The following is a 27,176-nucleotide window of genomic DNA, read 5'->3' as shown; positions in this document are numbered from 1 at the left end:
ATCAGGCCTGGCCCACCCCCAGCCGACAGGCAAGTGTCCAGGCTGCGCCCCAGGCAGGGGCGGCCTCAGCCTCCGCAGACCCTGCAGCGCCCAGAGGGTCTCAATGTTCACTGGGGCTCCGGCCAGAAGACCTGCGTGAGGCTCTGCTTTCTGGTGGCAGCATGGCAGGCCGGGCACGTCCTAGAGACCTGTGGAGAGAAGGCGCTGGACACACCTTCCCAGACCCCACTGCCCACCCCAGCCCCTCAGCCCACCATGTGGGGCAATGCCCAGCAGGCCACGTCCACAGGGGACAGGGCCGGGTCCACAGGGTCTGGCTGCCGACCTGGAGGTGCTGTCGCCAACAGGCCCGGCAGCAGTGGAAGTCGCAGGAGGGGCACTGGAAGGGGACCACGTCCTCCGCCCTGCAGCCAGGACACACCAAGCCCACTGCAAGGGGGCTGACGTGAGCGCCACAGGCCTGCTCGGGCTGGGCCCCCACTCCCAATGGTCCCTGCAGCCCCTCCCACGAGACCTACCCCACTCGGACTGTGCCTGCCCGCAGGGGGCACTGGGTGGCCGGCCGGGAGCCCCCGCCCCCCGAGCCGGCCTCTGCATAAGGAAGGAGGAGATCTTGCTCTGGGTCTTCCCGGGGGGTTTCTCTGGCAGTGAGGGGCCTGGAAACAGGAGGGAGCGAGTCCGAAGGGTGCCTGGCACTTCCCTGCTGCCCACCTGCCCACCCTGCCAGGGCTGAGCGGGGCTGGGGCAACAGGGCGGCAGGAGCACCAGGCAGGCGGCCCTACCTGGCCCGCGAGCCCCACAGACGAGGTCAGAAGGCGCAGCAGGGCTCCCCTCCCAGGGTCCTGGAGCCTGGGTGCCCAGGTCCACACACGTCTGCTGGAAGCGCTGCTTGTGGTGGGGGCGCACGAACATGCCGAACCCTGCTGGGAGCGTGGAGCATCGCTCAGGCGTGGCCCTGCCGCCCACCCCGCTGCCCGCCTCCACCCGCCCCCCACGCGGGCCACTTACTCTGCAGCAGGGTCAGGTCCTCAGGCTTGGCGGTGGTGAGTGAGGCCACCACGGCCACCACCTTCTCGAAGTCGTCATCCTGCTTGTAAGTGGTCAGCGCCGCCAGGAGCTGGCTGTAGCCTGTGGCCCCCAGGGACCTGTGGGCATCTGCCAGGTAGGCACTCACAGCGGGCGGGTGCTTCTTTGCTCCGGGGGCTCCGGACCCCTCAGGAGGCCGGCGGCTGGGGTCTCCTGGTGGGAAGGTAAACACATCTCAGTCCACCAGCTTCCCAGCAAATCACATTGGCCTCCCCTGCTCTGGGGGCACAGAACCACAGCGGCTCCCAGGAGACTCCTCCCCACCAGTGTCTTCCCTCTGCTCCGGGCTCTGGTCCAAAGCCTCTTCAGGGACCAGGTACCTGCAGGGAGCAGCCCGGAGGCCAGGTGGGGCCGGCCCTGGTTCAGGTGTTCGCGGGGGTCCAGCTGCCTGGCTGCATCCTGGGACACGGTCAGCTTGGGGTCAGGCTCCCTCCTTCCTGAAGAAACACGGAGACAAGGAGGCGCCCAGCTGGTCCCTGAGGGTCCAGAGCATGACCAGGGAGGGGACGGGTCTGTCCAAGGGGAAACCGGGCCTCAAGCTCTCCTCAGACAACCGCTGGAGGCCCCCGACAGCAGGGAGCAGGCAGGCCTGCTCCCCTGCCTTAAACGGGGGGCAGGAAAGTGGGGGGCAGGCACAAGGACACCCCAGTCCAGGAAGGAGCAGAAGGGTGACTTAGGCAGGAATCTCCAACCCCAGGGGCCCCCTGTGATTCCCGTCCTTGGGGAAGTCTCGTCCAGAGATGGGCTCTTCCTTAATAAATGGGGACAGCAACTCCCAGGCTCTGGACGTGCAGGGTCCACTCCAGGTAGAGACAGGGGTGGACGGGGCTCCAGGACCCCTGTGCGTACACGACTCCCCAGGTGCAGGTCCTCCTCGGAGGCCCGGGCCATGTGTGTTCTGGGGGCCCACACCTCCCCAAAGTGGGGCCCCCCGCACGGATCTGTCAGCCTCAGGAACAGGGAGGCTGGGCCACATGAAGACCCACTCCAAGGGCCAGGTGCCACCCACCCTCAGGGTCTGAGTTTGAGGGTCCCACCCAGGCAGGGCCCGCCTCACCGCTGGGGTCCAGGGCCGGTTGTGCTCCCTGCCTCCGGGAAAGGCCATACTCGGGTCGGGAGCTGCAGCCTCGGCCCGTCAGTTGGCGGCAGACCTCCTCAAACTGCTGCTTGTGGTGGGGCCGCACGAACTGATAGAAGCCTGTGGGGAGGGGCGGGGTCTGGGCCTGCAGCCACCGCACGGGGTCCCCACCAACACCTCTGCAGGTCAACCGGGGACCCTGGTGGCCCCCCCAGCCCACGGCTGCAGCACGGCCCCCAGGGTGGGACCCTCAAATGGGCAGCCTCTACTGGCCAAGGCACCTTGGAGCAGGCTGTGCTTCTTGGGGTCCTCGGCAAAGAGGGGGCCAAGGTGAGCGGCCAGGGCCGGGAGGTCATCGGTGCTCTTGTACTCCCGCAGGGCCCGGGTAAAGGTGTCAAAGCTGGCCTGGCTCAGCGCCTGCTTCACGGCCGCCATGAACAGCTTGGCCCTGCCTGTGTCCGCGCCGGCTTCTGGCCCCTCCTGCGACACACAGCCGGTGCCCGTCAGGAGGCACCAACGCTCCCCATCTGCAGGGGCAGCGAGCTGCCGTCGGGGGCCGCTGGGGAGGATGCTTAGCCGGCCTGGCCCAGCTGGCAGGGGACCCCCCCGGTTAGCTTCAGCTTAGACGGCCAGGCCCGCTGAGCACAGCAGAGGCAGAGTGCAAGCTGGCGGTGCCTCCTCTGCTGAGGTCCCGGTGCCCACGGCAGGGGACACTTCTCAACACGCCAGGACTTCGAACAGCCCCGTGCCCTACTTGTGCGGCACACCCCAGCCCTGATCCCGGACCCTCGAAAAGGACCCTCCAGGCTCCCAGGCTGCCCCCCAGCTCGGCCCTCAGAGGCCCAGGCCCCTGGCACCTAGGCCACTTCCTCAGTGTCAGTCCCCTCGGCACCACCTGGTTCTCCCCAGAAGCCAAGGGTGGTGGACAGAGGCACTGGCATTTGGGGCTTTCCGGAGCTTCTAGGATGTAACCCAGCTGCTCTTAACTGCTTTCATCCGAGGCTGGGAACGCCACGTGCCTCACACGCAGGAACCTCACCATCCACGTTCGTGCCAACAGCCCAGCCTGACCCGGGCCAGGGGAGCCAGCCCGGCTGCAGGCCCCACACCAGACCTGCCAAAGGACCAGGCCTGGCTCCTGCCCAGCTGGGAAGACAGCACCTTCTGTGGATGGAGCCCACAGGCCTGCGTGGACCCAACCACCCCACCAAAAAGCAACACAAAACGAAAGGCCCAAATCTGCCAAGTGTGCAGGACTCCAAAGTGTGGAGGGTCTGCCCTGAGGGGGGCGCACTGCCCAGGGACCCCAGTAAGGGGGAGGAGACGTGAGGCAGGCGGTGGCACTGCAGCAAAGGGCACATGGGAACCCCGTGCTGGTTCTGAGAGCTGAGTGGAGGTGAGATGTTCTCACAGTAAAATATCAAAGCAGAAGAGGGACGGGATCAGAGCAGGCCAGGCCCTGGCACAGCATGAGCCTGGCGGGTGGAGGGTAACAGTGGGATCCGCAGAACAAGCAGCTCGTCCGTGAGGAAGTGAATCCAGCCAAACACCGGTGGTGGGGTTGCCGTGAGCCCTGGGTCTGCTGCCCTCCCTCCACCCCTGCATCCGCCCTCAGGCCCGGCTGCCCCCTCCCCTGGGCCCCGGCTCCAGCCGGCACGCCTGCAGAGCGCCTGCAGAACCTGTCCCCCAGCGGGGACAGCCGAGTCAGGCCACTGGGCAGGTCTGGCCCGCTCACACCTCACACCACCCTGAGCCACACCGGCTGAGGCACCCACCAAACTTGCGCCGTCTGCGGGCCGCCCACGTACCGGGCCGCCGACCAGCCTGATCTTCCTCCGCCTGCCACGCTGCTCCTCCGCTGGCCTCTTCTCACGAGGGCCCCACGGGGCGGAGTGGCGGGGGGCCTGGGGGCGACACAGGTGTGTCCCACAGGCCCTCAGGGCCCCGAAGCCCTGACACTGCCCTGGGCGGCAGGGCGGGAGAAGTACCCTCGGCCCTTTGCAGGGAACCAAGCGTGAGAGCAGGTCCCGGGCAGCAGCGTGGCAGTAGCTGAAGGGCACCGGCGGGAAGGGACGAGAAACCCGAGTGGGGCAGCTGCGCCCTGGGCCTAGAGGGCGGGGCAGCAGGGGGCGGGCACTGACGCCCGGCGGGAAGTGGGGAGCTTCAGGTCAGCTGGGGAGCTACGGGCTTCTGGACAAAGGCCCCAGGGCAGAAGGTCCTGCCCGCAGCTCAGGCTCCCAGACAGGGCCAGGCTCGGGCACAGCAGGAGCGGGAAGTGAGCGGACCATGTCCAGCACGGGGGTGTGTTGGGGGCCCAGCTGAGGGCTGGGGGCTGTGCCGGGACGGGGCATGCACACAGCACCACCAGGCATCTGCTGAAACCCCCCTGCCCTCCCGACCAGCGGGTGTGCAGGGGTGAGCACAGTGGTGCCCGAGCCCAGGTGGGCCGAGCCATCCGTGTCCCGCACCTCCTCCTCCGCGGGCAGGGCCTCGTCCCCAGGCCCCTCGGCCAGCTGCTCGCTGTGTTCCAGGGCGGCCAGCAGCCCCACGGGCCTCCGCCGGGCCTGGACGGCTTCCTGCTGGTACTCCACACAAAGGCTGCCCTCGGCGTCCCCGGCGACCAGCAAGCCTGCGGGAGCACGCGTGGGTGACGATGTCCACCACCGCCTGCCGGGCACTCTGGTCGTCGGCCCCAGCGTGCCACCAGCCTGCGGGAGGCGCCCCGCCCTCCACCCTGTGGGGCCCCAACCGGCCGTGTCGCCCAGTCACACGCACCCGTGCGTCTGCGCCTCAGGCTAGGGACGTGCACATCCAGACTTGTGGCCTTCCTGGTGCGGAGGGGGCCGGGTGACACGGCCACCGAGGCAGTGCCTTCTCCTTCGCCCAGACTCGGAGCAGCAGCTCGGGGGGCCAGCACGGGCATCTAGACGTTCACAGGAGGTTGTGGAGGTCCCGCCCTGCTCCTTCCTCTGGGCGGGACAGGAGGGCACAGCCAGCTAGCGCTAAGACTCACAGTTCTCTGAGCGATGCGGAAGAACTGGGCCACATCTCGGATGACGTGGCCGAAGCTGTCGTACACCTTGACGTGGGGACGCACCCAGGAGGGCAGCTGGGCTCTGGCGTCCGCGGAGCTGAACCTGCAGGGCGGTGGGGCCGTCAGCCCAGGAGCCCCGCCTGCCCCGGAGCCCAGCTCCCTGGCAGTCTCACCGGAGGGAAGAGCCGGTGTCCGGGGGCAAGGGCTCTGGCCCGAGAGCGCCGGCAGGGGTGGGGGTGGGGGGGCGGGCCTGCACCTGTGGTCGCAGAGGAAGACAGCCCCGTAGTCATGGCGATGCCGGATCACCCGCCCGATGGCCTGGTTCACAGCCCTGGATGCCTGCTGCCGGTACCAGTCGTGCCCGGAGAGGAACTGCAGGGCCAGGGCGGGGGGCTGCCTCAGCCACGGGGGCTCGAGCACCACCTGCCCCCCCTCAGCTGTGCAGCCTCTCACCTGGTCCCGGGCCCCATTCTGGCCCTTCATCTCGTCCAGGAATTGCATCTTGAGGACAACCCGGGGGTCCATGCGGGGCGGGTATGGGAGGCCCGTGACGATCACTCCACGGCCATTCGCATCCGCGAAGTCCAGCCCCTCGCTGGCCTGGGAGGCAGTGGGCACTCTTTTCCCCCATCTGCCTCCACTCAAGCCCAGGACCTTCCCTAAGGGCCCACCCGTGCCTGGGCCCTCACAGCCCCACGCCCCCCAGGATGGGCAGGGTGGGAGAGACGTCCAACTTCGAACCAGGCTGTACCTGGTGTCCACCGCTCCCAGAATCCCACAACCAACTTCTTATTCTCAGGACCTCCTCCGGCCCACCTGCCCACTGCCCATGCGTGGGCCCCAATGCCCAGCCTAGGACCCGAGGGCCGGCCCCTACAGGACCAGCAGGGCCACACCCTCCTGTGTCTGCTAGACACGGGGCCTGAGGGAGGTGACCAGCCTCTCCTGCCCACGGTGCGGCCTCCAGGTCATGAGCCCTAAGCCCCCCTCAGGCACAGGTTCCAGGCGGGGATAAGCAGCCAGGTGTGTGGGACCCGGACCTCAGAGGCCTCACCTTCCCCCGGCACACAGCCAGGAAGGTGGCCCCACTGGACCCGGGGGCGGCGACTCTCGTGTAGAAAGCCTCCATCACCTGGAAGGGAGGCTGTTCAAGACCCCAGAAATCACCCTGCAAGACGAAGCACCGTCCGAGGCAGGAGGCAGGCCAGCAGAGCTGCAGCAGCATCTTTGTGGCACATGGGCTCCCAGGCTGACCCGGAGCCAGCACCCAGTGCCTGCTTGCCGTGCCCAGAAAACCCAGGGGCCCCGGGGCTGGGGGGCGGGCACAGACCTGCTGCCATCGTCCCCAAGCCCAAACTTCCTAAAAGGCCAGCAGGATCTTGGCCACACACACTCCGGGGCTGGCCTGAGCCCAGGGCAGCCCGCAGGGCAGGGGGAGGGAGCCCCGGTGACCCAGACCTCCGAGAAGCCTCCTTTGGTCCTCGGCTCCACGAACAGGGGCTTCAGGACCTCCAGCTTTCTGGCAAAGTCGCGGGCCTATGGGAGGAGGCAGAGAGGGAATGCCCGTCACGCCTTCTCAAAGACACGTGGCCCAGCCCTGTCAGACCCTTGGCAGTTTGGGGCTCCCTCCCGCGCCCAGAAGACACTGGAAGGAGGGACTCACCCGCCAGAACTCCAGGCTTTTCTCCATGACGGGGTAGGAAGGGAAGAAGACCAGGAGCCCGTGCGGGACCACACGGGCGATGTTGCCTGCAAGCACCGTGGCCGGGTCAGCAGCCGAGGACCCCTCCAGCCCCAGGAAGACCAGGCAGGACAGGGAGTGGAGCGGGGGCGGCACCTCGCAACAGGGCAGGGGCCCAGGAATGGACAGCGTGGGCACTCACCCAGTGCCTTCCCCAGGGACGACAGGCACTCGTCAGAGAACCTGCAAGGAACCGGGGGGGGGCGGGCGGCTGTTGCCACGAGGGGCCTGGCACTCGGCCACCCGCCTCACCCGCCAGGCCCCCTACCGTTTGTCAAAGGCGGAGCTCAGCTGGGCTCCGTCAGGGCCTTTAGGGACAATCCCCACCCAGATCTGGTGCTTGTCGATGACGTGTGGGTTCTCCAGGCAGACTGGGAAAGGGCTGGAGGGAGGCAGGGGGTGGCCCCTGTGAGATCCTGGACCCCCAGCACCCCGGCAGCCCAGGGCGGGGGGGCCAAGGGTCAGCCCTTACATCTGCATCTCCAGGGTGAAGGAGGACACGGGGGCCAGTGTGCCGCTGGTGAGGATGAGGGTACGGACGCCCTGGTGGACCAGCTCACGCATGCTGTGGCCGGGGCTGAAGCACCAGTAGCTCAGCACCTTCCCTGCGGGGGGCGGGAGCACGTGTGTGAGGCCCAAGCCGCCTGCCCAGCAGCCATCGTGTGTCCCCCAAGGCGGTGCTGGGCCCTGGGGCCCAGGTGCACAAGTCTTCCCCGGGGGGCCTGCCTGCCCTCCCTCCCTCGGGGTCCCAGGAGCAGGAAGCAGACCAGAGAAGCCCGCCAGCATCCTGGCGCCGGGGGAGGGGGACGCTGAAGTCACTTCCAGAGAGGTCAGCCTACCCCAACCCTAGATGTCCTTGTGGCTCAGTGAAGAGCTGGCCTCCCCATGCCTGTACTCCGGGTGGGACTGCAGAAGAGGGAGGGGCACAGGCCCACAGCCCCTGGAGGCAGGAAGCCAGGGGCGACATCCTACACACGTCCTGCCCAGCCAGGGAGGATGCCAGAGCACGGCCTGCAGGCAGACACGCCAGCCCTCCCATGCGCTCCCAGTGGCTCCGGAAACAGCAGATGGAATAGCACAAGCGGATGCTCAAACTGTGACTCTCGGGTCAAGACCACGTCACAGGTCAGCAGGGACACTTCCCAGAAAAGAGCAAACCACTTTCTGGGACCAGAGAAGCCTTTTCCAACTTCCGGGATGGGACCCGCCCCTCAGTGGGGAGGATGGAAGTGCGGCTCTGAGTCCACAGTGTCCTGGGCCAGCCCTGCACCAGCAAGGACAGGAGTGACCATGGAGGACACTGGGGAGCCAGGAGACCGGTCTCGGGGCGCTCTGGTTTCTCTGTCCAGCGGGGGTCTGAGGGCCAACCCCCGTGGAAACTCCAGGCAGGCCCCGGGCCGCCGGGCCCTCGGAGGTCTCTCACTTTGACAGCTCTGACTCTTAGAGGGCAGGTGGGGAATCACCTGGAGACGGCTGGACCGACAGGTGGCCGGGAGCCCATAGCTGGATGGGGCACCGCCCCAGGGGGAGCATGTCCCAGCCACCTGAGGTGCCGTACCTTGCTTTCTGGCCGCCGCGGCGTTCCAGGCATCTGACCGCTGAGCTGTCCTCCGGTGACCAACATCAGGGTGGATGTGCACCTGGAGAGGTGGAATGGATAGGTGTCCTAGGCCCCACTCGGGAGCCCCCATCCTGGAGGCAGCCCCACCTTGTGAGACCGCGGCCTGGGAGCTCCCCATCCAGGAAGCAGACCCACCTTGTAGGACTGACACCCCGGCCCCACCATGGCACTGGGGCCACCTTCAGCAGGGTCCACGCTAAACACGATCTGAACAGCAGAGATGAGGGAAAAAGTCAGCAGGACACTTAGAGGCTGCCACTCCTGCTGAGTCCCTCCCACACAGGACAGACGGACACTCAGGACACAGCCACCACCTGCCCCTGCTTCCAAGCCAACAGTGTCCCTGGGGCAGGACCCCAGGCTAAGGAGCCGGAGCTGCCTGTCCCCTCCCCTCAGGGGCCCCGCGCACTAGAGACACAGCCGCCCTGCAGGCCCCTCCTCGGCAGCCAGTCCAAGGCTGTCACGGGGACCGGGTCCAGGTCAGCAGCCCGCCCTCTCCGCTCTCCCCTAGGGCTGGCTCAGGGGATAGGGGAAAGGAACCCCGTTTACATGCAGAAGTAACAGGATGAAATTAATCCCCAAGGACAATACGCAGAATTGTACTCTTAGCCGATGCAACGAGCCAAGAAAAAGCCACAAGAGGGACAAACACGGGGGCAGAAGACACAACACACCAGCCGTTACAAACAACTGGCCCGTCTACTTAGAAAACCCAGAAAACCAGACAACAAACTTTTAGAACTGAAAACTTAGTAAGGTAGCTTCACACAAGACCAACAAATAAAAGTCAACACTTTTCTTGTGCACAAGCACCAGGGAGTTAAAAAGACCCCTTTCACGACAGCAACAAAAGTATGTAACACCGGCGATAAAGCAAGAGACAGACGTCACTTGCTCCGGAACAGTCTGGGAGGTCGCCCTGGAGAACAGAGCCCCGGCTCTCCCCACAATAACCCGAAAGTCCAAGGCATCCCGGCCAAAGCCCAAGAGGCTCCTCACAGAAAGGGAACACTCTGACTCTGACACTCGGCTGGTAGAAACAAGGCCAAGACACGTTCAAAAGGGACGGCGTGTTCCACAGCCCCGTGTCTTCACGTCACTCCCAGGCGCCTTCTGCTGGGTTAGAGGCCGAGGATGAGGCCACAACTTCTACCCGGTGTCCATGAAAACAGAGAAGACCGGCACCACCAGCACCCATGGGCAGGAGCCCCACCCACCAAATCTTCCTACAAACAGGAAAGGCCTTGGAAGCCCGGATCACCAGCCTGTTCTCAGCAAGCTCCTGCCAGGCCCAGGGGACGCGGGCGCATGGCCGGGAGGAGCAGCGGGCACCCCGTGGCCCTGCGCGTGAGGGCCCAGAAGCACGGCCTGCAGGTGCAGTGCAGCCTGTGAGGGGTAAGTTCTAAGGGCGAGAGGAGCTTCGAGAACCACTTTCCTCGTCCAGACGGCAAAACACCGGGCCTCGCGATTCACCGAAGTGTCCGCCTGCAAGGGCGGAACCACACACACTGGACCTGATCCCAGAGCGAAGGCCACACCGCCTGGTGAGGCCGCTCCGGGGCCATGGCTTCCTCTGCAAACCCCTGCATTGTGGCCCCAGAGCGGCCCTCACACCTCGAGGGATGGCCAGGAGTTGCAGACAGCGGTGTGGCTGCCCTGTGTCCGAGTGCCAGACACGGGTGGGCGGCGGGTAGGAGGTGGCAGGCACGGGTGCAGCTGTAGCCCTGGGGGAGCCCGCTGCAGCCCCCTCCCCGGCTTGGGCTCTGCTGCCTGCCCACGGCCGGCTCTGCACTCCACCCTGGGGGCTCCGTCCCATCTGTGAGGCAGGGATGGGACTGGAAGAGCAGCCGGGCTCACGGAGAAGGAACATTCTAGCGTGGCATCCTGCAGGCCCGGGCTCTGCCCCCCTCCTCCCATCACTTCCGGCCGGGGCAGCAAGCGTCCCAGGCCTCTGCCCCCCGGGCGGTGACCCACCAGTACTGCTGGGTCTCCAGGGAGTCCCAAGCCCCAGCTGTGGCGCCCCGGCCCTGCCCCGGAGGCCCTGTCCCTTCCAGGCGGGCCCTCCCTCCGTGGCGCCCTCTGCCTGTCCTCCCGCCCTCCTCAAGGGTCCCTGCAGCTGAACAGGCCAGCAGGGCAGGGCACCCTCGCTTCCGGGCCTGCACGGCCCCTCCTCTCCCCGACGCCGTTTATGGAGCGGGTTCCTCCCTGCTCTGGAGGAACCCAGAGGAACTGGGTTCTGGAGGAACTCTCTGGAACCCAAACACCACTAACCCCATTGGTTTGGAATTTCCCTTGGCAGCTGCTCTAAGTAGCCCCTGGCGGGTGACTCAGCTTCCTCTGCTGCCCAAGCTGCCTACGGGCCATACTCGCTCACCAGCCTGTCATGTCCCCTCCAGCTGGAGGAAGTGTGACCCAGCAGGTGCTCACCCCACATCCCATCATGATGAGCACCTGTGGGTGCGGCCAGGGGCCCCGGGGATGCCGCCCTGCACAGGCCGACCGCAGGCCTGGCGGGCAGTGTGGAAGGTGTCGTGTAGCCGTGGAAGCACCGTGAGGGGTGGGGAGAGACAAGGAGGGGGCGACAGAGTGATGCGCTACAGGGCAGGTCACCCAGGGCCTCGAGCCCACTGAGCCTGTCTGCAGCCAGGCGCACCCCACTGTAACCCCGTGCAGCGTGGGCAGCCACGCACGTGCCACACGGGGCCTCGGGTACCCCGGTTTCCCCAAGGACCAACAGCCGCCGAGGGGCCTCTGCAGAAAGGCCCAGCGAGGCGCAGGAGGGGCTGGAGTGCCTGGAACCATCAGACTGGCCCTCAGCGGCCAGCTGGGCAGCCACGCAGCCAAAGGAAGGAAGGCCCTGGCCTGTCCACTTGAGCTGAGGAAGCGGCTCAGCTGGGCCCGAGGAGGACAGCTGGACACACGGGACGGCACGTCAGGGGCAGGAAGTGGTCACATCCAGGGGCCCTGAGGCGTGTGACAGCCCCCCTGGTCGCCTGGCCTGGGGAAAGTGGGGTCTGCATGTGGCAGAGGAGGGGCTCGGTGAGCCCTGGAGGCTGCCCCTACCCCCAAGCGGATCCCAAAGCCCAGATTGAGGCCGGCCTGGCCCAGAGGACCTGCAGACCACCCACTGACTCCAAACACCAGCCCCAGGCCCCACCTAATGGGCGTCGACGGGACACACTCACCCCTCGTCTCAACACCCTCTGGGCGAGGCTGGCCCAGCAATGCAACAGGGGCTGGGGGACAGAGTCCACGCCCCCGACTCCGGTACGGGCTTCTGCATTAACTTTCCCCTGAAAAGCTGTGTCAGCAAGAAACTGGAGAACAGGGGGCAGCTGGCTGGGCAGGAGCTGCCGGGCCTGTCTGAAAACTGGAGGGACCTGCCACACTCTCACCCTAAGCGGCCCCACTCCCCGCCTGGCCCTGCCCTCAAGGCTTGCGGCGGGTGCTCGGGGCGAGAGGAAACCAGCCCTGCAGTGCGGACTTGAAGCGTGTGCTGGGGGAGCCTTGTCCTTCCCCACGTCTTGAATCTACCGCAGCTCTGCAGAAGGAAGCCCCACCAGCTTACACCAGGAAAGGAAAGGAGGCACCACATCCTCGTGGCGGCGGTCCCCACCTGGATGATGTCTGCCAGCTTCTGCAGCCCTGCCGTGTTGGTGAACAGCCCCGCACCTGTAGGGGCAGCGGGTGCTGACCATCCACTGGGCTCTCTCCAGCTGAGGGGCGTGCCCTCAGAGGGCAGCTCACCCTGTCTTCCCAGTGGGTCTCCCGCGGGTCAGTGGGACAAGCGCAGCTCTGCAGCCAGATAAGGCTGGGGCTGCCCAGAGCCCAGGAGCCTGGCAAGGCTGGGCGCCCCCGGTGAGACCAGAGGGCTCCGTGGCACAGCCTCTGGGAAGAGGGCCCATGGAAGCTCTCTGGGCAGAAACAGAGCGCAGGAGGTTTGGGGGAGAGGATGGTGGGGCCCACAGCTCACTGCCCCACCCACGGTCCTCACTGCTCTTTCCTAAAAGGGGCTAAACAGGGAAGACCGCTCTTTATAGGACACACGCCACCAAACACGCTAAGATCTCAACATCCGAATCAGAAAGGCAGCTCTATGGGCCAAATTCCTGTCAGGCTGTGCCCTTGAGTAAGGAGTCAGCCACAGGGCACACGGTGGCCGGGGACTCACGTCCTGCCAGGTGTTGGATGATCTGGTCCAGGGAGTCAAGGATGCAGCCCTTGGTGTGAAACGTGATCTGGGCTTCGGCAAACAGCTCAAAGATGTAGCTATGAGGAAAGAGGCAGCTCAGGCCTGGCAGGAGATGAGGCTGCACTTTGGGAACCTAACAGCCAAAAGCATTTTAAGTTTCCTTCACCCAGAAACAAGCTCTGGGCCTCCGGGGAGGCCCAAACCTGGAGGTGAAAGGCCTCTCCCCTCAGGAGCCTCAGTGGGGAGGACAGTGGCCTGCAGGAGACCAGCGTACCCAGAACAAGGCCTGGGCTCGGGGCTCGGGCTCCGCATGGGGCCCAGGAGGAGGTCATCAGGGCCTCCCTGAGGTGGTGGCTCTGGGCAGGGCACCCAAAGGGCAGTTCTGGAGAGTCGGGAGGGAGGGTGGGCAGTGGAAGCTGCAGAGGAAGCCCTGTGGGTGTGGGAGACGGGGAGGCGTCAGGGCCATTTGGGAAGCAACCGAGCCCTGTGAGGGCCTGAGCAGAGCGGAGCAGATGGGGCTCAGGGACAAGGCAGGCGGCCCAGCGCTCCAGAACATTCCCTGCCTCGAAAGACCTGGGCCTGGGTCCCAGCGCAGCTGGCAGTGGTGCACCGAGGAGAGTAACACCTGCCCCAGGCCACCATCCCATGGGGAACAAACCCTGCGGCTCGGAGGCCTGTGGGACGTTCAGAACGTTCCAGGTGACTTTTCGTCCTAACAGAAGGTGGCACGGAGGCAGGTGCCTCGTTCTAAAAGGCAACTGCAGTGCAGACAGAGGTGAACCAGAGGAGAGGGTGGCGGTGCCGACACTCTCAATGACCAAACCCTCCCGGACCTCCAAGACGGAAAGACTCTCTGGATTTTGACCCAGTGACATTCCAGGCCACATGGAGTGGAACGCTGCAGGGACAGAGCCTAGCACAGCCGCCTGCTAGGTCCCTCACCTCCCAGGCTTGGTGACACCGCCGTCACCTCCAGGCAGCTCCACGGCGTCGATGGCCCCCTCCAGACGAAGCAGGATCGCTGTGGGGTTAGGGGCTCTTAGGGCGGGGCTGTGGGGGGCAGTCCACGGCAGGCGGGGGGAGGGGGCACTTACTCTTCAGCTTCGCGAGGTCCTCCAGCTCCAAGTTCAGCCCTGGGCAAAGGAAAGCGCAAATGCACAAGTCTGCATCCTTCTAATTCCACCACCCCGTCCTAAGGAGCCAGGATGCTGGTGTGGAGGGCAAGACACTGACAGAAGAGGCTCTGAAACCCACACGGCTGGAACTTGACCTGGAAGCAGCAGCCTGAACTGAGGGGGGCGGTCACCTTCAGAGAGACCCTGTGGCTATGCACGTGGACGTGGTTCTGAGCTGCGTTTTCCTGGTGACCAATGGGCTCCGTTTTCCACGTGCACACTGGCCATCTGTGTGCCTCTCAAGAAGTGTCTATTCATATCTTTTGCCCATTTTTCAATTGGGTTGGGTTGTCTTTTTGTTGAGTCATTAAAAGGTTTCCTCCCTATTTTAGATACAAATCCTTTATCAGATATGTTATTTGCAAAAAATTCTTCCTGTTCTGTGGGATGTGTTTGCTTTCTTGATGGTGGCCTCTGACGCACAAACGATTTTGATTTTGTTAAGTCCTGTTTATCTATTTTTTCTCTGGGTGCTTGTGCTGTTGGTGTTACTTCTAAGAAGCTGCTGCCTGACGCAGGGTCATGGAGATAGACACCTGGGTGAATAACCCCACTCCTTAGGTGTGGGCTGTGCAGAGTGACCTCCGTCCAAAGAGAACAGTGTGGAAAGGAGGGGAACGAGTAACTTGGAGCTCCTGACAAAGCCGATTTCAGCTGGCAATCAAGGTCATAAGTCATGCAGCATTAACTGCAGGGACCTGGATGCGATACACTGAGGCGGGCCCTGCGCACCTGAGCCCTTCCTCCCCAAATCCCACACCCCTGTACGTCCAGGGGAGAAACATCACACAAATCCAAACCCCAATGAAGGGGCATTCTACACAATGTCAGAGCAGTCCTCCTCCAAACCACCAAGGGAGGTCTGAGAAACTGTCCTGGACAAAGGCAAAGGAGGGCTTCCCTGGTGGTGCAGTGGTTGAGAGTCCGCCTGCTAATGCGGGGGCCACGGGTTCAAGCCCTGGTCTGGGAGGATCCCACATGCCGCGGAGCAACTGGGCCCGTGAGCCACAACTACTGAGCCTGCGTGTCTGGAGCCTGTGCTCCGCAACAAGAGAGGCCGCGACAGTGAGAGACCCGCACACCACGATGAAGAGTGGCCCCCGCTTGCCACAACTAGAGAAAGCCCTCGCACAGAAACGAAGACCCAACACAGCAAAAATAAATAAATAAACTCCTACTCCTGACACCTTCTTTAAAAAAAAAAAAGAATCCACCTGCTAGGACTTCCCTGGTGGTGCAGCGGTTAAGAATCCACCTGCCAATGCAGCGGGCTTTACTCTGTGTCTTAGCGTGTGTTAAGCCCTGGGTTCGAGCCCTGGTCTGGGGTTCGAGCCCTGGTCTGGGAAGATCCCACATGCTGCGGAGCAACTAAGCCCGTGTGCCAGAACTACTGAGCCCACGTGCCACAACTACTGCAGCCCGTGCGCCTAGAGCCCGTGCTCCACAAGAGAAGCCACTGCAATGAGAAGCCCAAGTACCGCAATGAAGAGCAGTCCACTCGCCACAACTAGAGAAAAGCCCACGTGCAACGGAAACCCAACACAGCCAAAAATAAGTAAATAAGATCAACATAAACGGCAAAAAATGGAGTACGAAATGAAATATAAACATTACAAATGAGCTTAAAATGAGTAATATGACCACAGTGAAGCGGAAAGAAACCACCCAAGGAGCCTCTGAATGAGCGTTTTCACTCTGTGGTCGCAGACCAACGATGGAAAGGACGTGAACAAACATTAAACCTAGTGAGTAGATGTTCATTTATCGTGGGTGGGCTGGCAATTCTCAAACAACTGTCTGTGGGTTCTAGGATCAAACAAATTAAGTACGATACTGAGAGAAAAATGAAAGCTCGTTTCCTCACAAAAGGCGTTACAAACGTGGAAAGGGAGGAAAGAAGAATAACTGCGTGGTTCTGGACTAAAACTGGGGCGGGGGAGAGCGTGAACTCACAATTCTACGCACACGGGCGTGGGGGTGAGTGCCTAAGCACATGGACTCACATGCTGACACGGATGCGGAGGTTAGTGTAAGACCTCACGCAGAAGACAGGAGGATAAGAAGACCCATCATTCTGCAAACATCGTGGAAATCCTGACTTCAGGGACGACTCATTAATGGATACCACAGGCGACTTCAGAATCACAAGTGGAAAAGCAGTGACCGCACGGCAGAAACACCTGGCAGCCGCCACGTAACCAGACTGAAGTTAACGCCACCAACATCACCTGCTAGACGACGCAAGTCCGCGGTATTCCCACCGAAATGCAAACCCTGAATCCAACCACGAGAACACAGCGGACAAATCCAAACTGTAGGACAGTCGACGAAGTAACTAGCCTTTCTCTTCACAGGCCCGGAGACCACAGCACCGGGCAGAGGGGTGGCTGTGTTTCGGGCCTTACCGAGGACAGCTGGGAAAATTCTAATGCGGCTGCCGATTAGACGAGAGTGCAGTACGGATGCTGGTTTTATGATCGGATCGTCAAAGAGAATGTCCTTGTTCTCAGGAAACACACGCTAAGACACAGAGTAAAGGTGTCAGGCCGGCAACCGCCCTGAAGGAGGCAGAGAAACAGGGAAGCTGTCCACTCAGTGGGGGGCTGGTCAAATGGGGCAGAGCATCAGCCGCGGGGTCTGGGGAAGGCACGCAGCAGCTGTAGCAAGTTATCTGTGAGCTGGCGAGAAAACAGAAAATGACGGTGTCGGAACAGGATATAAGACATGAAACGGGGACTTCACTGGTGGCACAGTGGTTAAGAATCCGCCTGCCAACACAGGGGACATGGGTTCGAGGCCTGGTCCGGGAAGATCCCACATGCTGCGGAGCAACTAAGCCCGTGCGCCACAACTACTGAGCCTGTGCTTAGAGCCTGCGTGCCACAACGACTGAAGTTCGCGTGCCTAGAGCCCGTGCTCTGAAACAAGAGAAGCCACTGCAATGAGAAGCCAGTGCACCGCAACGAAGAGTAGCCCCCGCTAGACACAACTAGAGAAAGCCCGCGCGTATCAACGAAGACCCAACACAGCCAAAAATAAATAAATAATTAAAAAAAAAAAAAGACATGAAACAACAACACGAGCCAGGTTTTCTAAAGCTCAGAAATGAAGCAACAGAACTCAGAGACAACTAGGAGAAAAAAACACTTGAGAAATAAAGATTAAATTAGAAGAACACAGAAGTAGATCCATGCCACATCATCTTAAAAGAAACAGATGGGGAAAGGGGGGAATTTTTATAAGTCAAAGAAAAATAGAGACAAAAGGATCTGAGAGAGTAACAGGTTCTGAACTCAGGTGGAAGAGACACGACATGATCCCTGGAGCAGAAACCGAAGCCAAGGCAGGGCCGTGAGCACTGCTGTGCGGGACAACATCCCCCCAGGTAAGAGGAGACTTGGAACTACAGGCTGAAAGAGGTCATCAGACGTCGATCCGGAAAATCAACACTGAGACAAACTGCAGCAAAATTACTGGGCTTTCAAAAGACAAAAAAGTCCTAAAACAACATCCAACTTTAAAAGTAAAAGACAATTTTAAAACAGCAAGGTTTATGATGCACGTGACTGCCAATCAGAAAATCCATTCCTAGATACATCCCTGGAGAAACGCTGACCTATTTACTCACGTACATGCATTCGGGGTCGAAAGCAGCTGACTCAGAAATTCCCATCGCAGGTAAAGACGGTGAAGCAAGGACCATGCATCCACGAGGACACCTAAGCAGCAGAGCACAGCAGGCCAAGGGACCCGGCCCGAGACCTGCCCAGGACGGCCGCAGGGCCAACCTATTTCCGTGGTGCTGCTACTGCCATTACTGTCTTCCTATGGATACACGATTTGCCTTTTCCCTTCTTTCTCTCACAAATATACAGTGTAGTTTCCCAGAGGCTGATACTGGTCCCCACACATGTCCGTGTTCTAATCCCTGGAACCCATGAATAGGTCAGCTTCGCAGCAAAAGGGACCTGCAGATGCAATGAAGTTGAGGACCTCGAGATGGGGCGATAATCCTGGATTATCTGGGGTGGCCCAAAATGGAACAGCAGGGTCCTTACAGAATCAGAAGAGACCGAAGAAGCAGAGGTCGGAGACGTGGGGCCACAAGCCAAACAACGTGGCACCTCTAGAAGCTGTAAAAGACCAGGAAACGGATCCCCGTCTGCAGACTCCAGAAGGAAGAGCACTGCTGGCCCATCCTGGGCTTCTGGGCACCATGAGGGTAATACGTTTGAGTTGCTTTAAGCTAAGTCTGGAAATTTCTTTTAGCAGCACTAGGAAATGAATACAGCCATGGTGTGTAGTATCACGTCAGCCCAAAACAGGAAGAGTTACGAGATCCAATGACCTTGTATTAAGCCAGATATTAAAGAGATCTGCAAAACTGAAATAATGCCACTCTTCTAATTTTTAAAATATAGTTATTTTTCCAAAAAAGTGTTATTTATGTTAACATGTCATGGATTGAACTGTGTCCTCCAGAAAGCTATGTTCAATTCCTAAACCCTGACCCTTGTGAATGTGACCTTATTTGCAGATATGGTCAGTTAGGATGAGGTCCTAAAGGACTGGGTTGGGCCCTCAACCAGTGACAGGCATCCCTATGAGAGAGGACACCATGTGAAGATGGGAGTGAGACTGGAGTGAGGCGTCTACAAGCCCAGGTCTGCCAGTAGCTGCCAGAGCTGGGACAGAGAGGCCTGGAGCACATGCCCCAGGAACTCACAGAAGGAGCCACCCCGGCTGACACCCAACACGTGGACGTCTAGCCCCAGAACTGAGAGGATAAACCTCTGTTGTTGAAGCCTCCCAGCTTGTGGTACTTTGTTAAGGCAGCCCTAGGAAACTGACACGTAGGAGTTTGTTATTTAGTTTTTACTTCTAATACACTAATTATCCATAGATGTAACTCACATAAACAAAGCTCAGTACATTTCAAGAACGTAAAGTTTGGGCTTCCCTGGTGGCGCAGTGGTTGAGAGTCCACCTGCTGATGCAGGGGACACGGGTTCGTGCCCCAGTCCAGGAGGATCCCACATGCCGCGGAGCGGCTGGGCCCGTGAGCCATGGCCGCTGAGCCTGCGCGTCCGGAGCCTGTGCTCCGCAGCGGGAGAGGCCACAGCAGTGAGAGGCCCGCGTACCACGAAGAAAAAAAAAAAAGAACGTAAAGTTTAAGACATAAAGGGTCCTGAGGCCAACACGTTTGAGAACTTCTGTGCTAAACACACAAAGCCGTTTACAAACCTTCTCTCCCCCAACACAGCCTGTGAGCGCGTCAAAGAAGGCCCGGAGACCCTCGCAGAGGGGGCCGAAGCAGGTGGCCTGGCGGGAGAAGGGGCCTCTGCGCCCTCTGGAGTCTGTCCATGTGTGTGACTGTAAAGGGACCGGGAAGCTGAGGCTGTTCACGCCCCGCCCCTCACTCGCGTGAAGGACACGACGGGACGTGGGTGACGTCCAAAGGGCCGGGCGCAAATGCTACGAACCTGCAGCAACTCGACAGTAGGAACGCTTGCTACAAAGTGGTCTGGCGAGCAAAAGGTGGATTCCTAACACTAACAAAGGCCACGCAGAATGTCTGGACAAACCAACTGCGTCCACCAAGTATTTCTACACACACTGCAATCACTGCTGCAAAAGAAAAACGCGGGGTGTGAGTCGCTGAGCGCCGTTCCTGTGGACGATGCTCGCGGGTCCTTACAAAACGTCATTACAGCTGACACCCTCGGTTTTCACTTCCTTGCAGTAGAGGCAAGTTCACACCCCTGGGGAAACGGTGAAAAGGACTTGAGAGAGTGCTGACAGGCTGGGCGGTACCCACCTCCCCACCTCCGTCTGTGAGGCCAAGACTCTCACAGAGGCTGGCGCTGCCCCTGAGGCAGACCTGAAAGAAGGGCCCTGGGCAGGCTGGCCCCTCGTCTGGTCTGCGGTCCCTGCCCGCGAGCGCACCTGAGCTGGCCGAGTCCGCGCTGAACTCCGGGTGGAGCTCGGCCTGCCGCGCCACCTTGGCCTGCTCCTCCAGCACCTGGTCTATCACGTCCAGTCCCGAAGCCACGTCGTGGGGCGTCAGGTCGAAGGACGCGGCCTCCTCACACATCTTCTCCTGTGAGCCCGAGCACACCCGTCACGGGGCTCGATGAGGCAGAGGTGACGGGGGGCAGAGGGAGGGGAAGCAAGAGGCCCCTTGTGTTCTCAAGGCCGGGTCTCAAACTGGCCCAGAGATGGATGTCTGGCCCAGACAGTGTTTGAAAACAATTCTACTTGACCTGCCTACATTTTATAGTTAGAAAGTTCCCGTTAAACTCTAGCTTCTAGATTCTCTCGAAAGCCGAATCTGGCCCATGGGCCCACCGTCCCCATGCCAACAACTGCCTGGAACCCAGTGGGGCTGAGGATGCCAGGCTCTTGTGGACCCCTCCAGGCTCCCCAGGTGGCCTTCCTCCAGTGCTCTGGTCAAGGTCCACGACTCCTGGAGACACGGTCCTTGGGCCCTGACACAGGCCACAGGACAGGAGGGGCAGGGCGAGCAGGCAGCAGGGAGGCAGCCACCAGGGACAAAAGGGAAGAGAAGCAATGAGATGGCAGGAAGGGTCTGGGGGTCTTGCGTGCAAATGGCAGGCACAGGTCGGCAGCCCACCTTGCCCAGTTTTGCTTGGTCCTGACGGTGGGACGCGGGGGTCTGGACAGGAAGGCCCAGCTGTCGTGCACAAGAAAGTGGGCCGGAGGAAGGGGGTGTCGGGAAGGCCACCCAGACACTCACCACGTTGTGAGCTTCGTCAAAGACCACGACCGTCCCCTTCAGGTCGATGCCATACGCACGGCGGCTCTACAGCAAGAGAGGAAGACGCCAGGCTGAGGTTGATGCTCCCAGGCGGTCTCGCGGGGTCCAGCTGGAGAGAGGGACACGGACCCCAGCCGCGTGGGGTCCCCTCACTCCTACCAGGCCACACACTCCCGGAGCTCAGAACGAGTCACAGCCTCGGGCCGGTGAGGGGCTGGTCCCTCGGTGCCAGCCTGTGGCTCCAAGCGCTGGCTCCGAGCGAAGGTCTGATCCCAGCACGGGCTCTGCTGGCCCCTCCTGAGCCTGGGACGTGCCCTGCCATCAGGCATCGTCAGCTACGCAGGCCGAGGCCTTACCTTGGCGTCCAACAGGTAGTTGTAGGGCATGAAGATGATGTCGGCCTGCTGCTTTAGGTTCCGAGACAGGTAGTAGGGGCACACTCTGGAGGAAGAAGAGGTGCTGGGGCACAGTGCAGGCTGGGAGGGTTCCCCGGGGCGCGAGAGAGCCATGGCCTGGGGCAGCGGGAAGGCTTGCCGGCCACCCCTCACACCATCAGTTTTCAACCGTGTGAGTGAGTCACTCATTTAAAAATCTACAAAAACAAAAAGACCAAGCCTGATCCTGGGCAGGTGGATGAGATGGTGAGAAGCAGGGCAGTCGGGCATGTGTCACCACGACTGGAGCCCTGAAGCTACAAGGTCGCAGCCAGCTTCAGAGAGGAGGGGCAGTGTCAGGTGGAGGACGAGCTGGATGCCCCAGGAACAAAGGCCCAGTGGGCGGGGGCACGGGGCTGGGGGCTGGGAAGGAGCGTCTCACTTCTTCCGATGCTTCAGGAGAGAAACGTGCCTGCCTGTGCGCATGGAGGGAGCCCAGCCCTGGCGGGTTACCTGTGCCTCGTCCCACTGCTGACCAGGTCCTCGATGTCCAGGACGCGGCTGGCCAGCTCCGGCTCCAGGCTCTTCTCTGGGGACACGGGCGGGTGTAAACACAGGCTCTCTGGTCCAGAGTACCCGGACCGCGGGAGGCACCCGGGATGGAATGGCTCCTGGCAACAGGCAGCCCCTGGGGAGGGCGCCAAGCCTAAAGCGAGTCCCAAGGGAGCCCTGCTCTGTGCCTTGGGCAGATGCAGGCCTGAGGCTGAACACCAAGAGGAGACCCCGGGGTGGGGTGGGGTGGGGGCCGGCCCTCAGCCTGTCACCACCAGACCCTCTCCAGGCCGGGGCGGCTCCCGTGAGCGCCGGGGTTCCTGCCCTGCAATCAGGCTTCAGTTTGGCAGCAAGTCCCTTCCTCTAGCTTCACCGCACTCCCCCAAGAACAAGCCCAGAGTCTCCCTCTTAAGGAAGCCAGGCTGCACACGGCCAGCGGCACAAACGATTTGCTGTCACTGCCTGTGCTGTCGGGGCGGGAGGCGCAGAGCCCACCTGAGGCCCTGCAGCCCTGGGGCCCCGCCCCTTCCTCAGGATGCAGCCCAGACAGGCCCCACTCCCTGCTGGCTGTGTGTCCTTGGGCGGGACGGGCCTCAAGAAGGGACACAGGCCCCCCAGGTGGGCCCGTAGGAATCGGCCAGGGAAGTACTATAACCCAGCGACACCCAGGCCTGTCCCAGCAGATGGGAGCAAAGGTCTCCTCTAATAAGCACCCGGAGTCTCAGGGCAGCCCCATGTGGACACAGGTCCCCGGCTCCCAGTTCCACTGGGGCAGGTACCAGGCCCAGCCCTTAACAGCACAGACCAGAACACACAAGCCCTCAGCAGTGGCCGCCCCCAGGGTGCCCCCCCAACCCCGACAGCAGGCAGGGGAAGGAAGAAGAACCATCCACTCAGCAGCACCACAGCAACAGACCAGCCAATCGGCACGCTCTGCAGCAGGCCGGTCCCCTACCTGGGGCGACGGGGGCTGGGGAGCGGGCAGTGGAGAGGAGGGAGGGGCCTGGCCGGGCCACACTGCTTGCTCCCCGCGGGACGCAGCCAGGCCAGGCAGGGCTCCCGCTCTGCACGCCTCTCAGACCCCTCCTGGGGTCTCTGCCCACTCCTCTCCCCCTGCAAGGCCTGGGCACCTGCTGGAGACACCCCATCGCATCCCGTGCGTCAGCTGGTAAAGGAGGCTGAGACAGCCGGGGGGCACCGGCTTACGGTGAGTGGATGCCCTCGATGAACAGGCAGAAAGAGCACAGCAGAGCAGGGGCAGGGACTGGGGAGGGGACAGAGAGGCCGGAGCCAGCAGGCCAGCTGGGACAGCCCCTGCTCTGCCACACAGGGCCTGGGGCAGCGGGGAGGGGCCTGCAGCCAGGGGCCAACACGCAGCAGCTCCAAGCGTGCCTCCACCATGGACGGGAAGCTCCCCCCAGCTCCCACCCGTCCCCTGGCCTCCTGGCCCCTCCCTCCTCAAGGACCCTCCAGGTGAGGTGAGGGGTGCTGCAGGTGAGGGACAGGACCCTGCAGGTGAGGGCTGGTCCAGCAGAGTGGGCAAGCTGGCCACTCCAAGCTGCTGTGGAAACGTGGCTGGAGCGGTTCACACCCTAACGGCTCTGGCCTGTGGCCAACAGGACACCTGGAACCCCCTTTGCCAGGGACAAGGACAGGGGAGGCAGCCACAGTGCAGCAAAGGGGGGGCTCCGTCGAGCATCACGGGCCTGACACCAGGGCCCGTGGGAAGGCAGGACTGAGGGCCGAGGGCCGAGCAGCAGGGGGACGAAGAAAAGAGAGCAGCCTTCAGGCGACCCGACACCCACAGGCCTGATGCCGACGGGACAGCAGAGCTGGCGGCCAGCAGTCTCCAGCCCGGGGCCACGACAGCTGCCACAGGCCATCCTCAGCCTTACACTTCATTGCTGTCCTGAGGGTCCTTGGCGCCACCAGACCAAGGGACACCGCCAAAGGGAAGGCGGTGAGGAATGAGCCTGGGAGCCTGGGTCATCGCCCCAGAGGCCAAGCCGTGCAGCCCTACCCACAGCCGGCCCGCCAGAACCCAAGCCCGCATCAGGCAACCCCCCTCCCTCTCTCCAAGGGCGCTGGGACTCCCAGCTCAGGCCTCTGGGACCGTACTGCTGTCCTGACCCACTGCCTAGCACAGGCCTGGCCCGCTGGGCTCTCGCAACCCAAGTAGACGGTGGCCTGCAGGTCACCAATGTGAACTCTCTGGGGCCCGGCTCACTGCAGGGTCTGAGTCCCAACCCTGAGGCAGGAAACAGAGGGAACCCTGACCCCACAGAAGCGTGACCCTGCCCCCAGGCCACACAGCCCCGTCTGCAAAGGCCACACCACAGAGAAGCCTCTCTGCCATCACCTCTGGCTCCAGAAGTCCTGACAGACACAAAGGGCAGCCACAGGCGGAAAAGCAGGAATTCGGAGGCAAGGGCACCAGTGCCGCCCCTCCACTCTGGGCCCCAAGGAAGTCAGTGACAGGAGACAAAGGGTCCCCTTCACAGGGCCCTGGGCACCTGCGGTCACACAACCACGCCGCACCTGGGCCGGCCGTTGTCACAAACACTGCGCTTTCCACTCTCGTCCGTTTCTGGATGAGGCTGGAGGAGTCACTAGGAGGACCCCAGGGGCTCGGGGCACGTCACACCCACCGAGTTACAGGCGGCAGTGACAGGATGCACCACAAAATCAGCAAAGGGAAAAACACGTGGAGGAGCTTCCAGTACCCCCTCCCTGGCTGACTCCCCCAGAACGAGCTGAGACCACGAGTGAAATGCTCTCCAGAGACCCAGCGCCCAGGGGGCACTGGGGGCTGCTCACGTGGGCACCCCTGACTGGCAGGCGCCCAATTTCCAGCCCTCCAGAAGGGAGCACGCACTCTGCACAAAGCATGCTGTTGGCACGGTTCAGGCCCTTCCTCGGCCCCACCGCGTGAGCTCCTCTGCACGCACGCCAACGCCGGTCGTCAGGAGACAGAGCGCAGGCACCTCGACAGCCCAGAGCGGGGCACTGAGGGGCAGCAGCCAGCAGCCCAGGAGGCCGCTGAGCCCAGCCCTCAGAGGCGCCCAGACTCCACTCCCCCTGCAGCGCGCTCTCCGCGGGCAGGAGGCACCACCTCGAGCCTTCTCACCTTCCACGTTGTTGTAGAAGTGACAGGAGCGACTTGCCACCTTCTTGCGGCACAAGTGGACCTGGGTGAACATGGGGTCTGGGCTCGTGTGACGGCCGAGCCCTGCCCCAGCCCCAGCCAGGCACCCCCTCCCAGCTCCACCCCCGCCAGCTCTTTACCCCTCCGTCCCCCAGGGGCAGCACCCACGCAGCAGCAGCAGACCCACCAAGGCCAGGCTGGGCGCCCCAGGAGCCCACCTGCATGTGGTTACTCTCCTGCTTCTTCACCTCGGGATGGATACACAGCTGCTCCCGGGAGCCCAGCACACACACTCGGGGCCTGGTGGAGGAGACGGTTGGGGGGGCCCAAGGATCAGAGGGCGGGGGCCCCAGTGCTGTCCAGCGGCAGGAGCCACATGGGCTGCACCGGGAGCCCAGGGAAGCTTGGCTCACACCCCCGGGCAGCCAGAGGGAGTGGCTGGGGCGGAAATCCGCCCCAGGCTCGAGAGGGGAGAGGGGCTTTCACCGTGGCACGGCCTGCTCTGAGTCAGCATCCAGGGCGAGGCCGAGAGACTGGGGCAGGCCTCAGGGAGACCTTGCCACCTGCATCCTCCCTCTCGTGGGAGGCCGGCGGGGAGGGGACACCAACTCTCCTGCAGCAGTGCTGGGGGCTCCAACACGGGGCAGGGCCTCCACCGCACAGCTGCCCTGACCCACGCCCACAGCTGACACCCCGATGGCTGCGAGGAGCTCAGGGTATGAGCCTGAGGTCAGGGCGGCAGCCCCACAGCCAGAGCACGGCGCGACCCTGGGGTGGGGTCCAGGCAGAACACCCCCGTGACCCCAAGGCAGGGGTGGACGCCGCCTGACCCACCGGTAGGAGGTGTTCCGGAGCTCACTGATGACCTGAGTGAGCTGCGAGTGGGTCCTGGAGGCGTAAATGATCTTTGGGACGTCCGCGTAGCACGCTGCCCGGCACAAGGGAACAGGACAGGTCATGGTCCGCGTGTGCAGTTAACCCGGGGCACCCAGCTAACTCGGCCCGGGGACAGCTAAGCATCGATGCCCAACACTCGCTACACGAAGGAGTGCAGTGGGTCTCTGCATGAGGTTCTGACCCTAGGTTTACAGCCAGGATGGCGAGAAATGACACGGCAGCTACGACCCCCCTTCCTTCCCCGCCTCCCAGCCCGGGACCAGGAAAGGGGCAAAAAGGGGCATCACCTGGGACATCTCCTTCCAGGGCAGCGTTCCCCCAGGACGCCAAGGCGCGGTCAAGGAAGAGCTCCCCTGACACCCTCTCGGCAATCTTGCGGGCAGAGACGGCGTCTCGGAGCTGCTCCCGCCAGGCCAGCGTGCTACAGAGGAGACACAGCGTCTTCCCCGTGCCCGTGGGGCTCTCCAGAACGCCGTTCACTTTCTAAATGGGGTGGGGAACAGGGTCACGGGGGAGCAGGGGCAGGCTGTGCAGGCCACACAGCCCACCTGAGACAAGCCCTGCAGCCCCTGCCCCCACTCAGCAGGGGACGTAAAATGCCGCTCTCGGCCGGTAGCCTGAGTGGAAACTTGGGCCGACACAGCCATGTCTGCAAAGCTGCCCCCAGCTGCCGCAGGCATGGGAACATGGGCCCAGCTTCAGGCAGCCCTCAAGGGCTGGGGGCCTGGGCAGGGTACAAGAGGGCATGCCCAGAAACCCAGCAGAAAGCAAGCTGCAACCCGTGAGGTTTAACGACCTCCCCTAAGGAGGGCTGGGCACCACCTGTCCCTCTGTGTGGAAATACTTCCTCCAGACCCTCAGCTGGACGCCCTCACCGCTTGGCCTCACTCACATTCCACCTGCGCAGAGAGGCCCCCAAGGCGCTCTTAAGTCTATCACCTTATGTCTTTTCTTTACAGCACTCCTCACCATCTAGAATTATCCTTTTTGTTTATTTGTTTAGCATCTCTCCTACCCCACCTAAAACATGAGCCCTATTTATGGCCGACTCCCACGTCCAGAAGGGTGGCTTCACCAGGAGGACCTGACCGGAGTAAATGGGACAGTACGTGTACACTGGGTCTTGCTGAGGCTCTACCCACTCTGACCCATCCCCCAGGAACAAGCCCCTCCGTCTGCAGCCTCACCTTCTGCAGACACTCCAAGACCTTGCTCATGTACTCCTCTTGACATTTGTACGGCTGGAAAGGGAAATCCACTGTCACGCCATTCAGGGTTATCTTGGGCATACTGGCCTACTCTCTGTCTCGGGCGGACACAGAGGCTGGCTGAAACGCAGGCTGTGTGGGTCTGCGAGACAAACCCCTCTCCGAACATCTCAGGGTCTCAGCCGCTCCAGGTAAGTTATGCCAGCCTGTGCCGCTGGGACACGTTCTCCACGGGAGCCCCTATGGCAGAGACTGCAATGACAAAACTGTTTGTAGCGACCCTTTCCCCGAGCGC

General features: G+C 62.4%; 1 protein-coding gene across 1 annotated transcript; it reads right to left on the bottom strand.

Annotated features, from left to right (window-relative positions):
* Nucleotides 1-107: 107 nt before the first annotated feature.
* RTEL1 (regulator of telomere elongation helicase 1) lies at nt 108-26,962 on the bottom strand. The gene is made up of 35 exons (XM_065893332.1): nt 26,861-26,962; nt 25,961-26,156; nt 25,611-25,704; nt 24,995-25,076; nt 24,759-24,819; nt 21,593-21,668; nt 21,062-21,146; nt 20,685-20,750; nt 19,874-20,027; nt 13,847-13,885; nt 13,695-13,773; nt 12,732-12,829; nt 12,177-12,232; nt 8,696-8,767; nt 8,498-8,579; nt 7,412-7,544; nt 7,208-7,321; nt 7,082-7,122; nt 6,862-6,947; nt 6,657-6,734; nt 6,253-6,330; nt 5,652-5,798; nt 5,455-5,570; nt 5,178-5,301; nt 4,940-5,087; nt 4,633-4,793; nt 3,973-4,032; nt 2,446-2,644; nt 2,144-2,284; nt 1,407-1,523; nt 1,009-1,239; nt 783-920; nt 535-656; nt 326-469; nt 108-188 (listed from the first exon to the last, which is right to left on the bottom strand). Exons 1-35 carry the CDS (start codon nt 26,960-26,962, stop codon nt 108-110), a joined length of 3,801 nt encoding a protein of 1,266 aa, XP_065749404.1.
* Nucleotides 26,963-27,176: the final 214 nt, after the last annotated feature.

This window comes from Phocoena phocoena, chromosome 15 (genome assembly GCF_963924675.1).
Source record: "Phocoena phocoena chromosome 15, mPhoPho1.1, whole genome shotgun sequence".
NCBI lineage: Eukaryota > Metazoa > Chordata > Mammalia > Artiodactyla > Phocoenidae > Phocoena > Phocoena phocoena.
Note: the sequence above shows the minus strand (reverse complement) of the source record. Positions and strands in the feature narration are given on the sequence as shown.